Source organism: Mustelus asterias, unplaced genomic scaffold, assembly GCF_964213995.1.
Source record: "Mustelus asterias unplaced genomic scaffold, sMusAst1.hap1.1 HAP1_SCAFFOLD_1889, whole genome shotgun sequence".
In the NCBI taxonomy this organism is placed as follows: Eukaryota; Metazoa; Chordata; class Chondrichthyes; order Carcharhiniformes; family Triakidae; genus Mustelus; species Mustelus asterias.
Window position 1 is genome coordinate 1 of NW_027591834.1, and position 14229 is coordinate 14229.

The window sequence follows — 14229 nt, forward strand, 5'->3', positions numbered from 1 at the left end:
AGGCTCGAGGGGCCAGACGGCCCACTCCTGCTCCTAGTTCTTATGTTAAGGAAACGTACCTTTGTACGATATGATTGTATCGGAGATGTCTTTGAAGATCTGAGCCAGACGAGCGGTGCGTGCCACCTCAATGTTCTCCTCGGCCGCGGCCAGCCTCCGGGTTCTTACCGAACGCGACGTCTGGAGCGCCGAAAACTGGGTCATGAAAACATCTGTAACGGAGGGAAGGCAAAAATAACTGATGGTGCGACATGGCACGGCGCCCCCACACCACGTGAAGCCGCACAGTTATGCTGATTAATGAGAAAAGCAGCCTGAGAGCAGTGTGTCGAAGCCCAGTGCACAGTGTGCAGAAATCAGAACCAGATTTCACTCACTCATTCACCCAGCACTCCAAATCACTGACCCCGCTCTCATTTCTCTTTTTGGAACAGGCACTGCTGAAGATGGATGTGCCAAACAGGTAGATTTGATTCATAATTAGACCCATTCAAAACGGGAGGAATGCGTTAGTGGTCTGGAAAGTGTAACAAGCTATTTAACCGAGAGGACGTGACGTCACGTACAGGGATTCATGAGCCTGGAGCAAAGGGTGAGGTTAGAACTGGCTCCCGCAACCCTGCCCCGAACAAAGCATCTGAACCAGCTCCCTACACCCCTGTCCTTGTCCCGAAGGAAGCGTCTGAACCAGCTCCCTACACCCCTGTCCCCGTCCCGAAGGAAGTGTCTGAACCAGCTCCCTACACCCCTGTCCCTGTCCCGAAGGAAGTGTCTGAACCAGCTCCCTACACCCCTGTCCCTGTCCCGAAGGAAGTGTCTGAACCAGCTCCCTACACCCCTGTCCCTGTCCCGAAGGAAGTGTCTGAACCAGCTCCCTACACCCCTGCCCCTGTCCCGAAGGAAGCGTCTGAACCAGCTCCCTACACCCCTGTCCCTGTCCCGAAGGAAGTGTCTGAACCAGCTCCCTACACCCCTGTCCCTGTCCCGAAGTGTCTGAACCAGCTCCCTACACCCCTGTCCCTGTCCCGAAGGAAGCGTCTGAACCAGCTCCCTACACCCCTGTCCCTGTCCCGAAGGAAGTGTCTGAACCAGCTCCCTACACCCCTGTCCCTGTCCCGAAGTGTCTGAACCAGCTCCCTACACCCCTGTCCCTGTCCCGAAGTGTCTGAACCAGCTCCCTACACCCCTGTCCCTGTCCCGAAGCGTCTGAACCAGCTCCCTACACCCCTGTCCCTGTCCCGAAGTGTCTGAACCAGCTCCCTACACCCCTGTCCCTGTCCCGAAGTGTCTGAACCAGCTCCCTACACCCCTGTCCCTGTCCCGAAGGAAGCGTCTGAACCAGCTCCCTACACCCCTGTCCCTGTCCCGAAGTGTCTGAACCAGCTCCCTACACCCCTGTCCCTGTCCCGAAGGAAGCGTCTGAACCAGCTCCCTACACCCCTGTCCCTGTCCCGAAGTGTCTGAACCAGCTCCCTACACCCCTGTCCCTGTCCCGAAGGAAGCGTCTGAACCAGCTCCCTACACCCCTGTCCCTGTCCCGAAGGAAGCGTCTGAACCAGCTCCCTACACCCCTGTCCCCGTCCCGAAGTGTCTGAACCAGCTCCCTACACCCCTGTCCCTGTCCCGAAGGAAGCGTCTGAACCAGCTCCCTACACCCCTGTCCCTGTCCCGAAGTGTCTGAACCAGCTCCCTACACCCCTGTCCCTGTCCCGAAGGAAGCGTCTGAACCAGCTCCCTACACCCCTGTCCCTGTCCCGAAGTGTCTGAACCAGCTCCCTACACCCCTGTCCCTGTCCCGAAGGAAGCGTCTGAACCAGCTCCCTACACCCCTGTCCCTGTCCCGAAGGAAGTGTCTGAACCAGCTCCCTACACCCCTGTCCCTGTCCCGAAGGAAGTGTCTGAACCAGCTCCCTACACCCCTGTCCCTGTCCCGAAGGAAGTGTCTGAACCAGCTCCCTACACCCCTGCCCCTGTCCCGAAGGAAGCGTCTGAACCAGCTCCCTACACCCCTGTCCCTGTCCCGAAGGAAGTGTCTGAACCAGCTCCCTACACCCCTGTCCCTGTCCCGAAGGAAGTGTCTGAACCAGCTCCCTACACCCCTGTCCCTGTCCCGAAGGAAGTGTCTGAACCAGCTCCCTACACCCCTGTCCCTGTCCCGAAGGAAGTGTCTGAACCAGCTCCCTACACCCCTGTCCCTGTCCCGAAGGAAGTGTCTGAACCAGCTCCCTACACCCCTGTCCCTGTCCCGAAGGAAGTGTCTGAACCAGCTCCCTACACCCCTGCCCCTGTCCCGAAGGAAGCGTCTGAACCAGCTCCCTACACCCCTGTCCCTGTCCCGAAGTGTCTGAACCAGCTCCCTACACCCCTGTCCCTGTCCCGAAGGAAGTGTCTGAACCAGCTCCCTACACCCCTGTCCCTGTCCCGAAGGAAGCGTCTGAACCAGCTCCCTACACCCCTGTCCCTGTCCCGGAGGAAGCGTCTGAACCAGCTCCCTACACCCCTGTCCCTGTCCCAAAGCGTCTGAACCAGCTCCCTACACCCCTGTCCCTGTCCCGAAGTGTCTGAACCAGCTCCCTACACCCCTGTCCCTGTCCCGAAGGAAGCGTCTGAACCAGCTCCCTACACCCCTGTCCCTGTCCCGAAGTGTCTGAACCAGCTCCCTACACCCCTGTCCCTGTCCCGAAGGAAGTGTCTGAACCAGCTCCCTACACCCCTGTCCCTGTCCCGAAGGAAGTGTCTGAACCAGCTCCCTACACCCCTGTCCCTGTCCCGAAGGAAGCGTCTGAACCAGCTCCCTACACCCCTGTCCCTGTCCCGAAGGAAGTGTCTGAACCAGCTCCCTACACCCCTGCCCCTGTCCCGAAGCGTCTGAACCAGCTCCCTACACCCCTGTCCCTGTCCCGGAGGAAGCGTCTGAACCAGCTCCCTACACCCCTGTCCCTGTCCCGAAGGAAGTGTCTGAACCAGCTCCCTACACCCCTGTCCCTGTCCCGAAGGAAGTGTCTGAACCAGCTCCCTGCACCCCTGTCCCTGTCCCGAAGTGTCTGAACCAGCTCCCTACACCCCTGTCCCTGTCCCGAAGTGTCTGAACCAGCTCCCTACACCCCTGTCCCTGTCCCGAAGGAAGCGTCTGAACCAGCTCCCTACACCCCTGTCCCTGTCCCGAAGTGTCTGAACCAGCTCCCTACACCCCTGTCCCTGTCCCGAAGGAAGCGTCTGAACCAGCTCCCTACACCCCTGTCCCTGTCCCGAAGTGTCTGAACCAGCTCCCTACACCCCTGTCCCTGTCCCGAAGGAAGTGTCTGAACCAGCTCCCTACACCCCTGTCCCTGTCCCGAAGGAAGCGTCTGAACCAGCTCCCTACACCCCTGTCCCTGTCCCGAAGCGTCTGAACCAGCTCCCTACACCCCTGTCCTTGTCCCGGAGGAAGCGTCTGAACCAGCTCCCTACACCCCTGTCCCTGTCCCGAAGGAAGTGTCTGAACCAGCTCCCTACACCCCTGTCCCTGTCCCGAAGGAAGTGTCTGAACCAGCTCCCTACACCCCTGTCCCTGTCCCGAAGGAAGTGTCTGAACCAGCTCCCTACACCCCTGTCCCTGTCCCGAAGTGTCTGAACCAGCTCCCTACACCCCTGTCCCTGTCCCGAAGGAAGTGTCTGAACCAGCTCCCTACACCCCTGTCCCTGTCCCGAAGGAAGCGTCTGAACCAGCTCCCTACACCCCTGTCCCTGTCCCGAAGCGTCTGAACCAGCTCCCTACACCCCTGTCCTTGTCCCGGAGGAAGCGTCTGAACCAGCTCCCTACACCCCTGTCCCTGTCCCGAAGGAAGTGTCTGAACCAGCTCCCTACACCCCTGTCCCTGTCCCGAAGGAAGTGTCTGAACCAGCTCCCTACACCCCTGTCCCTGTCCCGAAGTGTCTGAACCAGCTCCCTACACCCCTGTCCCTGTCCCGAAGGAAGTGTCTGAACCAGCTCCCTACACCCCTGACCCCGTCCCGAAGTGTCTGAACCAGCTCCCTACACCCCTGTCCCTGTCCCGAAGTGTCTGAACCAGCTCCCTACACCCCTGTCCCTGTCCCGAAGTGTCTGAACCAGCTCCCTACACCCCTGCCCCTGTCCCGAAGGAAGCGTCTGAACCAGCTCCCTACACCCCTGTCCCCGTCCCGAAGGAAGTGTCTGAACCAGCTCCCTACACCCCTGTCCCTGTCCCGAAGTGTCTGAACCAGCTCCCTACACCCCTGTCCCTGTCCCGAAGTGTCTGAACCAGCTCCCTACACCCCTGCCCCTGTCCCGAAGCGTCTGAACCAGCTCCCTACACCCCTGTCCCTGTCCCGAAGGAAGTGTCTGAACCAGCTCCCTACACCCCTGTCCCTGTCCCGGAGGAAGCGTCTGAACCAGCTCCCTACACCCCTGTCCCCGTCCCGAAGTGTCTGAACCAGCTCCCTACACCCCTGTCCCTGTCCCGAAGGAAGCGTCTGAACCAGCTCCCTACACCCCTGTCCCTGTCCCGAAGTGTCTGAACCAGCTCCCTACACCCCTGTCCCTGTCCCGAAGGAAGCGTCTGAACCAGCTCCCTACACCCCTGTCCCTGTCCCGAAGCGTCTGAACCAGCTCCCTACACCCCTGTCCCTGTCCCGAAGGAAGTGTCTGAACCAGCTCCCTACACCCCTGTCCCTGTCCCGAAGCGTCTGAACCAGCTCCCTACACCCCTGTCCCTGTCCCGGAGGAAGCGTCTGAACCAGCTCCCTACACCCCTGTCCCTGTCCCGGAGGAAGCGTCTGAACCAGCTCCCTACACCCCTGTCCCTGTCCCGGAGGAAGCGTCTGAACCAGCTCCCTACACCCCTGTCCCCGTCCCGAAGGAAGTGTCTGAACCAGCTCCCTACACCCCTGTCCCTGTCCCGAAGGAAGCGTCTGAACCAGCTCCCTACACCCCTGTCCCTGTCCCGAAGGAAGTGTCTGAACCAGCTCCCTACACCCCTGTCCCTGTCCCGAAGCGTCTGAACCAGCTCCCTACACCCTGTCCCTGTCCCGAAGGAAGCGTCTGAACCAGCTCCCTACACCCCTGTCCCTGTCCCGAAGCGTCTGAACCAGCTCCCTACACCCCTGTCCCCGTCCCGAAGGAAGCGTCTGATCCAGCTCCCTACACCTCTGTCCCTGTCCCGAAGGAAGCGTCTGAACCAGCTCCCTACACCCCTGTCCCTGTCCCGAAGGAAGCGTCTGAACCAGCTCCCTACACCCCTGTCCCTGTCCCGGAGGAAGCGTCTGAACCAGCTCCCTACACCCCTGTCCCTGTCCCAAAGCGTCTGAACCAGCTCCCTACACCCCTGTCCCTGTCCCGAAGTGTCTGAACCAGCTCCCTACACCCCTGTCCCTGTCCCGAAGTGTCTGAACCAGCTCCCTACACCCCTGTCCCTGTCCCGAAGGAAGCGTCTGAACCAGCTCCCTACACCCCTGTCCCTGTCCCGAAGGAAGCGTCTGAACCAGCTCCCTACACCCCTGTCCCTGTCCCGAAGTGTCTGAACCAGCTCCCTACACCCCTGTCCCTGTCCCGAAGTGTCTGAACCAGCTCCCTACACCCCTGTCCCTGTCCCGAAGGAAGCGTCTGAACCAGCTCCCTACACCCCTGTCCCTGTCCCAAAGCGTCTGAACCAGCTCCCTACACCCCTGTCCCTGTCCCGAAGTGTCTGAACCAGCTCCCTACACCCCTGTCCCTGTCCCGAAGTGTCTGAACCAGCTCCCTACACCCCTGTCCCCGTCCCGAAGGAAGCGTCTGAACCAGCTCCCTACACCCCTGTCCCTGTCCCGAAGGAAGCGTCTGAACCAGCTCCCTACACCCCTGTCCCTGTCCCGAAGGAAGTGTCTGAACCAGCTCCCTACACCCCTGTCCCTGTCCCGAAGGAAGCGTCTGAACCAGCTCCCTACACCCCTGTCCCTGTCCCGAAGGAAGCGTCTGAACCAGCTCCCTACACCCCTGTCCCTGTCCCGAAGTGTCTGAACCAGCTCCCTACACCCCTGTCCCTGTCCCGAAGTGTCTGAACCAGCTCCCTACACCCCTGTCCCTGTCCCGAAGGAAGCGTCTGAACCAGCTCCCTACACCCCTGTCCCTGTCCCAAAGCGTCTGAACCAGCTCCCTACACCCCTGTCCCTGTCCCGAAGTGTCTGAACCAGCTCCCTACACCCCTGTCCCTGTCCCGAAGTGTCTGAACCAGCTCCCTACACCCCTGTCCTCGTCCCGAAGGAAGCGTCTGAACCAGCTCCCTACACCCCTGTCCCTGTCCCGAAGGAAGCGTCTGAACCAGCTCCCTACACCCCTGTCCCTGTCCCGAAGGAAGTGTCTGAACCAGCTCCCTACACCCCTGTCCCTGTCCCGAAGGAAGCGTCTGAACCAGCTCCCTACACCCCTGTCCCTGTCCCGAAGGAAGCGTCTGAACCAGCTCCCTACACCCCTGTCCCTGTCCCGAAGGAAGTGTCTGAACCAGCTCCCTACACCCCTGTCCCTGTCCCGAAGCGTCTGAACCAGCTCCCTACACCCCTGTCCTTGTCCCGGAGGAAGCGTCTGAACCAGCTCCCTACACCCCTGTCCCCGTCCCGAAGGAAGCGTCTGAACCAGCTCCCTACACCCCTGTCCCCGTCCCGAAGGAAGCGTCTGAACCAGCTCCCTACACCCCTGTCCCTGTCCCGAAGGAAGTGTCTGAACCAGCTCCCTACACCCCTGTCCCTGTCCCGAAGGAAGTGTCTGAACCAGCTCCCTACACCCCTGTCCCTGTCCCGAAGTGTCTGAACCAGCTCCCTACACCCCTGTCCCTGTCCCGAAGTGTCTGAACCAGCTCCCTACACCCCTGTCCCTGTCCCGAAGCATCTGAACCAGCTCCCTACACCCCTGTCCCTGTCCCGAAGTGTCTGAACCAGCTCCCTACACCCCTGCCCCTGTCCTGAAGGAAGTGTCTGAACCAGCTCCCTACACCCCTGTCCCTGTCCCGAAGGAGGCGTCTGAACCAACTCTCATCTCCATAAAGCTATGAAACGTACAGCCCTATGAGGTGCTGCCGTATCTCCTCAATCTCCCTCGGATTATCTTCTTCTGTGGAACCAAGAAAAAGCTTGCTGCTTCTCACATTTGACCTGATAAAGGGTGCAATGTAAAAGTACTGAACAAAAGAGCACTCAATAACTCTTCATAGAATCATAGAATCCCAACAGTGCAGGAGGCGGCCATTTGGCCCATTTGGTCTGCAGAGACCACAATCCCATCCAGGTCCTATCTCCGTAACCCCACACATTTACCCTGCTAATCCCTCTAACCTGCACATCTTTGGACACTAAGGGGCAATTTTTAGCATGGCCAATCCACGTGACCTGCACATCTTTGGACACGAAGGGGCAACTTAGCATGGCCAATCCACCTAACCCGCACATCTTTGGACACTAAGGGGCAATTTTTAGCATGGCCAATCCACCGAACCTACACATCTTTGGACACTAAGGGGCAATTTTTAGCATGGCCAATCCACGTGACCTGCACATCTTTGGACACTAAGGGGCAACTTAGCATGGCCAATCCACCTAACCCGCACATCTTTGGACACTAAGGGGCAATTTTTAGCATGGCCAATCCCCCTAACCTACACATCTTTGGACACTAAGGGGCAATTTTTAGCATGGCCAATCCCCCTAACCTACACATCTTTGGATACTAAGGGGCAATTTAGCATGGCCAATCCACCTAACCGACACATCTTTCGGGCTGTGGGAGGAAACCGGAGCACCCGGAGGAAACCCACGCAGACACGGGGAGAACGTGCAGACTCTGCACAGACAGTGACCCAAGCCGGGAATCGAACCCGGGTCCATGGCGCTGTGAGGCAGCAGCGCTAACCACTGTGCCACCATTCACAGCACATTTTTACGGACATGGAAAGAGGCAGAAATTTGTAGCTGGACAGGCGGTGAAATGACAGTGAAATGAATATCCGCGGTGTAGCGGGACGTTGAGCCTCACTCCTGTCTGCTGCTGCTTGGTCTATCACAGCAACCTCAGTGCCTTAATACTAATGTCCCTTTCCACCAGAACTCCAGCACGGTAGCATAGTGGTTAGCACTGTTGCTTCACAGCTCCAGGGTCCCGGGTTCGATTCCCGGCTCGGGTCACTGTCTGTGTGGAGTTTGCACATTCTCCTCGTGTCTGCGTGGGTTTCCTCCGGGTGCTCCGGTTTCCTCCCACAGTCCAAAGATGTGCGGGTTAGGTTGATTGGCCAGGTTAAAAAAAAAAAAAAAAATTGCCCCTTAGAGTCCTGGGATGCGTAGGTTAGAGGGATTAGTGGGTAAAATATGTGGGGGTAGGGCCTGGGTGGGATTGTGGTCGGTGCAGACTCGATGGGCCGAATGGCCTCCTTCTGCACTGTAGGGTTTCTATGATTTCTATGATTTCTATGAACTCCAATCCCTGGGTACGTTGTGCTCCTGTGAAGCTGCACCGGGCGCAGGAAGCATTCCGCTTTAATCAAATCACTCCACATTTGATCATTATAGTCATTAACCAGGGCCCACAACACCCACCCCCCTCACTTACACACGGCACGGTGGCACAGTGGGTTAGCACTGCTGCCTCACAGCGCCAGGGACCCGGGTTCGATTCCCAGCTTGGGTCACTGTCTGTGTGGAGTTTGCACATTCTCCTCGTGTCTGCGTGGGTTTCCTCCGGGTGCTCCGGTTTCCTCCCACAGTCCGAAAGACGTGCTGGTTAGGTGGATTGTCCATGCTAAATTGCTCCTTAGTGTCCAAAGATGTGCTGGTTAGGTGGATTGGCCATGCTAAATTGCCCCTTAGTGTCGGAGGACTAGCAGAGTAAACATGTGGGGTTACGGGGCTAGGGCCTGGGTGGATTCCATGATCCAGCCTCTCCTATAATTCAAACCTTCCGCTAACATCCTTGTAAATCTTTTTTGCTGCCTTTCCAGTTTAACATCCTTGCTATAGCAGAAATATGTGCGCGCACTCAGGGGACAATGCATTCAGCAAGGCAAGAGAATGGGCCTCAGACTAAACATTCAGAAATCTGCAGATTGCATCAATACACTCCACATCAGCCAAAACGTGCCTGATTAACCCAAAACTCACCTCGGAACTGCAATCTCACCCGAGGTTGCTTTCACTTTCAAAAGAAAAAAATTCCTCTCAAATTAAACTCCGGAACCTGGCTTTCTGAGGCCGTGTTTAATTTAAGCCTCATTATTTACTAACCACTCACATCAAGTCTCTCAGGGAAGCCGCCACTACAGCAATCCCCACTGTGCTCCACAGAGAGGGCAAGAGGATCCACACAACTGTGTGTGGATCATTCATACTGTGCTGTCACACAGCTTACTCTCAGCAACCCAGTGCGCGTACACCTACACACACGTACACACAGACACACAAACGTACACAGACACACACACAAATGTGCACATAGACACACACACAAATTACACAGACACACAAACGTGTACACACACACACGTACACACGACACATGTACACACACATAGACACACGTACACACATTTATCAAGACAGACAATTTTGAGGAATGACCTTTCACCCCCGTGGCCGAGGGACAAAGCGAACTCCTGGCTGATGGGAGCGACGTTCACCAGCTGGGAGTGAAGGGAATCTTACCGTGGGTAATATTTATGCTTCACCTAATCAGAGTGGAACCTGGGAACCAAGAGGAGAAAGTGGCAAAGCACTGGAAGTGCTTGGGGGTGGGTTCGATTCCCGGCTCGGGTCACTGTCTGTGTGGAGTCTGCACGTTCTCCCCGTGTCTGCGTGGGTTTCCTCCGGGTGCTCCGGTTTCCTCCCACAGTCCGAAAGATGTGCAGGTTAGGGTGCATTGGCCGTGCTAAATTGACCCTAGTGTCAGGAGGATTAGCAGGGTAAATATGTGGGGTTACGGGAATAGAGCCTGGGTGGGATGGTGGTCGGTGCAGACGCGATGGGCCGAATGGCCTCCTTCTGCACTGTAGGGACTCTCTGACCACACACACACACACACCACACACACTCCCCTGTCCCTCCACCCAGTATCAGCATCACATGCACTCCGGACAGAGTAATCTAAACTGCTCTCTTGGGAGCCCCAGTCTGGGATTGCGTAGCCAGTCCCACCAGCAGCCCGATTTAGGTCCCCCCTAAATTCACTGGAGGACGGGTACCCTAGTTAAAGGAGGCTCGCCCCAGTCTTCATGGGTAAGTGCTGGATCTTAGCATAGGCCCCGTGGGTGAAGACTCAGTGCCTGCCCACTGTAACCCACCAAAACCAGAACCAACCCCTTCACTCAATGCAAGAACTCCAAACCAAAACCGTGCATAGACCATGACCGAGAAAGTCTCTTCCTCTCTCGGTGCCCCCTCTCCTCACCAAGAACACTCATTCTCTCTCTGTACCAGATTTGATGTTGCCATCATCTCGGCAAATGCCGTTCCAGCGGGTGTAGAGTGAGACAGACTGGCTGTTGTCGTTCTCCTGCTTGGCCTCCTCCTGTTTCTGCCGCATCTTCTCCCAGTTCCGGACAAGGAACACGTGGTGTTTCAGCACAAAATTCCTATCGAGATGGAAACAACCAAGACGGGAGTTTAAAGTTTATTTATGAGCGTCACAAGTCATTAACACTGCAATGAAGTTACTGTGAAAATCCCCTGGTCACCACACTCCGGTGCCTGTTCGGGTAACACTGAGGGAGAATTTAGCACGGCCCAATGCACCCTAACCCGCAGGTCTTTCGGACTGTGGGAGGAAACGGGAGCACCCGGAGGAAACCCACGCAGACACGGGGAGAACGTGCAGACTCCACACAGACAGTGACCCGAGCTGGGAATCGAACCCGGGTCCCTGGCGCTGTGGGGCAGCAGTGTTAACCACTGTGCCACCGTGCCGGATACAATTCCAGTGACCATGAAGTGAACATGGTTGGTCTTGGAACAGTGCACAGGATTAACTTTTTATCATTTCACTTAGTATTTTGTGTACTTTGATAAAATGCCACCTCAAGGCTGAAAGCCTTTGGGTATCGAATACCTCATCGGGGTGATGGATTTCTCACAGTGCTGTAGAATCATTCAGGAAATTACCCATACAGTCAGTCTGCCCGGGCTACTCCTAACTCTGCCCCGCGGTTCTCTCTCCGTGCTGAGTATCTCATCAGAGTCTTGGTGATCCATGACTAAACCAGCAAGGGCCTGGCCTAACCAGAGGACCATGCGGCTTCAACACTATCGGCGTCAAACTCGGAATGATCTGAAAGTCAACATTCCCTATTGCCTTAAACACCCAACCCCCACTCCACCCAGAATCCATACAGCACGGAAGGAGGCCATTTGGCCCATTGAGCCGACACAGACAGCAACCCACCCAGACCCTATCCCCGTAACCCCACGTACTTACCCCACTAATCCCCCTGATACTAAGGGGCAATTTAGCATGGCCAATCCCCCTAACCTGCACATCTTTGGATACTAAGGGGCAATTTAGCATGGCCAATCCCCCTAACCTGCACATCTTTGGACACTAAGGGGCAATTTAGCACAGCCAATCCAACCAACCTGCACATCTTTGGACTCTAAGGGGCAATTTAGCATAAAAATACCTCCTGAAAGAGCAGTGGTGCCTGATGCAGTCGCAAGGATGTTCATGGGAACGACAAACAATAAAAGAGACGACTCTCCCTGTGGATCTGACACAGTAAGAAGTCTCACAACACCAGGTTAAAGTCCAACAGGTTTATTTGGCAGCACGAGCTTTCGGAGCCTCAAGCTCCTTCTTCACTCACCTGAAGAAGGGGCTTCGGGCTCCGAAAGCTCGTGCTGCCAAATAAACCCGTTGGACTTTAACCTGGTGTTGTGAGACTTCTTACTGTGCCCCACCCCAGTCCAACGCCGGCATCTCCACATCACGATCTGAGCCAGATCAGGAAGCAGTTAATGAGCTGGGGTGGGGAGTAGGGACGCGGAGAGGGGGGGAGGTGGAGGTGTTGGAGCTGGTGGGGGGGGGGGGTTGAAGCTGGTTGGGGGGGGTTGAAGCTGGTGGGGGGGGGGGGGGGGTTGAAGCTGGTGGGGGGGGGGGGGTTGAAGCTGGTGGGGGGGGGGGGTTGAAGCTGGTGGGGGGGGGGGGGTTGAAGCTGGTGGGGGGGGGGGGGGGGGGGGGTTGAAGCTGGTGGGGGGGGGGGGGTTGAAGCTGGTAGGGAGTGGAGGGGCTTGGAACCGGTGGTGCAGCTCATTAGCCAGTGCGTGTACTGGGCTGAGGCGTGTGTATGGACACATTCCAGGGTTACCCAGCAGAGGGGCAAGGTGGCCCTGTGCTGGAAGACAGCTGGTGTCCGCAGGATTACCCAGCGAGCAGCTTCCGGGAAGCTGTGAAAAGCAAGCACTGGCGGGGGCAGGGGGGGGGGGGGAAGAAGTGAAATGATTACTTTGCCCTTTGGGGTAACCTGAATGGCACTGCCGTGAGCCGAGTTAAAAAGGAAATTGTGCTCCAAGACGCAGGAGACAAGGTGATCTGTGAATGGCAGGCCACAGCAGCTGAAACACTCACAGATGGGCCAATCTTTCAGGTGGGCTTCAGATGAAATGTGTGTGAAATCTCAGCTGGTTACAGATGCCAATGGGCGTGCTGTGGGTATTCACCACTGCCCACTCTTACGAAAGACCCTGACTGACAGCAGCCTGTAATCAGGGTGAAGCAATCAACACCATCTCTTACGTACAAGGTAGGATATTGTTGAATTGTGAGCTGTGTTGGCAGAGGCCGGCGGGGGAGGGGGGGCTAGGATGTCAGCATTCTTCATCACTGCAGTGAATGACAACACCAGAATAACTCCAGCTCCCAGCTCCAGCTCTGAGCTCCGGTCCAACGCACAGTGGACACAGTGAAATAACCAAGGGCACGCTGGCACTCTGTCAATGCTGCTCCTCAGTCAGTCACTTGGCAGTGTGCCCGAGTGGTGTGGCTAGACTTGATTACTCAATTTCCCCCGCGCAAGGAGAGCTTCCTGCTGCCACTTAGAGCTGGATAGTCTGGAATTGGGGGGGGGTTCAGGCATGTAATCCTGGGCCAGTGGAATGATACAGGGACAACAAGACTGTCGCCCAGTGGGGCACTGGATCCCATCATCTGTAGCTCTCATTGTCGGCTCTGCAGGGTAAGGCAATGAAAGTGGAAACACAGTACACGATGTCAAGAATTCATTGGGGGGGGGGCCTGTCCGCGTGAGTAGGAGCGAGAGCATGCGTGCGCACAGGCGCGAGAGCGTGTGAGAGGGACAAGAGCGCGCGAGCGACAGCGCATGCGCGAGTGAGAGTGTGCGTGGGTGAGAGTGTGCGCGGGTGAGAGTGTGCGCGGGTGAGAGTGTGCGCGGGTGAGAGTGTGCGCGGGTGAGAGTGTGCGCGGGTGAGAGTGTGCGCGGGTGAGAGTGTGCGCGGGTGAGAGTGTGCGCGGGTGAGAGTGTGCGCGGGTGAGAGTGTGCGCGGGTGAGAGTGTGCGCGGGTGAGAGTGTGCGCGGGTGAGAGTGTGCGCGGGTGAGAGTGTGCGCGGGTGAGAGTGTGCGCGGGTGAGAGTGTGACTGAGTGAGCGAGGTGTATGGGTCAACCTTTAACCATCTACAGCATGGGGAAACACATAAGGTGCAAAAGGTAATTGAATCTGTCAGTGCAGAGGAGCAATTTGCAGGGCTCTGTGACAGGGAAAGGGAATGGGATTAACGGGTAACTCGGTCGGAGGGATGGCACAGGATCGATGGGCCAGCTGGCCCTCACCTGTGCCGCATGCCAACTACAGCCTCACCCACTGCACCTCGCTACAAGAGGGGGGGGGGGGGGGGGGGGGGGGGGGGGGGGACCGGGTTCGATTCCCGGCTTGGGTCACTGTCTGTGTGGAGTTTGCACGTTCTCCCCGTGTCTGCGTGGGTTTCCTCCAGGTGCTCCGGTTTCCTCCCACAGTCCAAAGATGTGCAGGTTAGGTGGACTGGCCGTGCTAAATTGCCCCTTAGTGTCCAAAGATGTGCAGGTTAGGTGGATTGGCCGTGCTAAATTGCCCCTTGGTATCCAAAGATGTGCAGGTTAGGTGGATTGGCCATGCTAAATTGCCCCTTAGTGTCAGAGGGACTAGCTAGGGTAAATGTATGGAGTTAAGGGAATAGGACCTGGGTGGGATTGTGGTCAGTTCAGACTCAATGGACCGAGTGGCCTCCTTCTGCA

At 57.1% G+C, this 14229-nt stretch overlaps 1 protein-coding gene across 1 annotated transcript in view; it reads right to left on the minus strand.

Annotated features, from left to right (window-relative positions):
* Positions 1-59: 59 nt before the first annotated feature.
* The window catches only part of LOC144488976 (histone-lysine N-methyltransferase ASH1L-like), a gene marked incomplete at its 3' end in the record, with an annotated part of 65807 nt that continues 51637 nt past the window's right edge, over positions 60-14229 (minus strand). The window contains exons 11-12 of the mRNA XM_078206934.1: positions 10426-10583; positions 60-212 (exon numbers count right to left, since the gene is read on the minus strand). Of these exons, the coding sequence (XP_078063060.1) occupies positions 60-212; positions 10426-10583 (311 nt within the window). The remainder of the gene's footprint in view (positions 213-10425; positions 10584-14229) is intronic.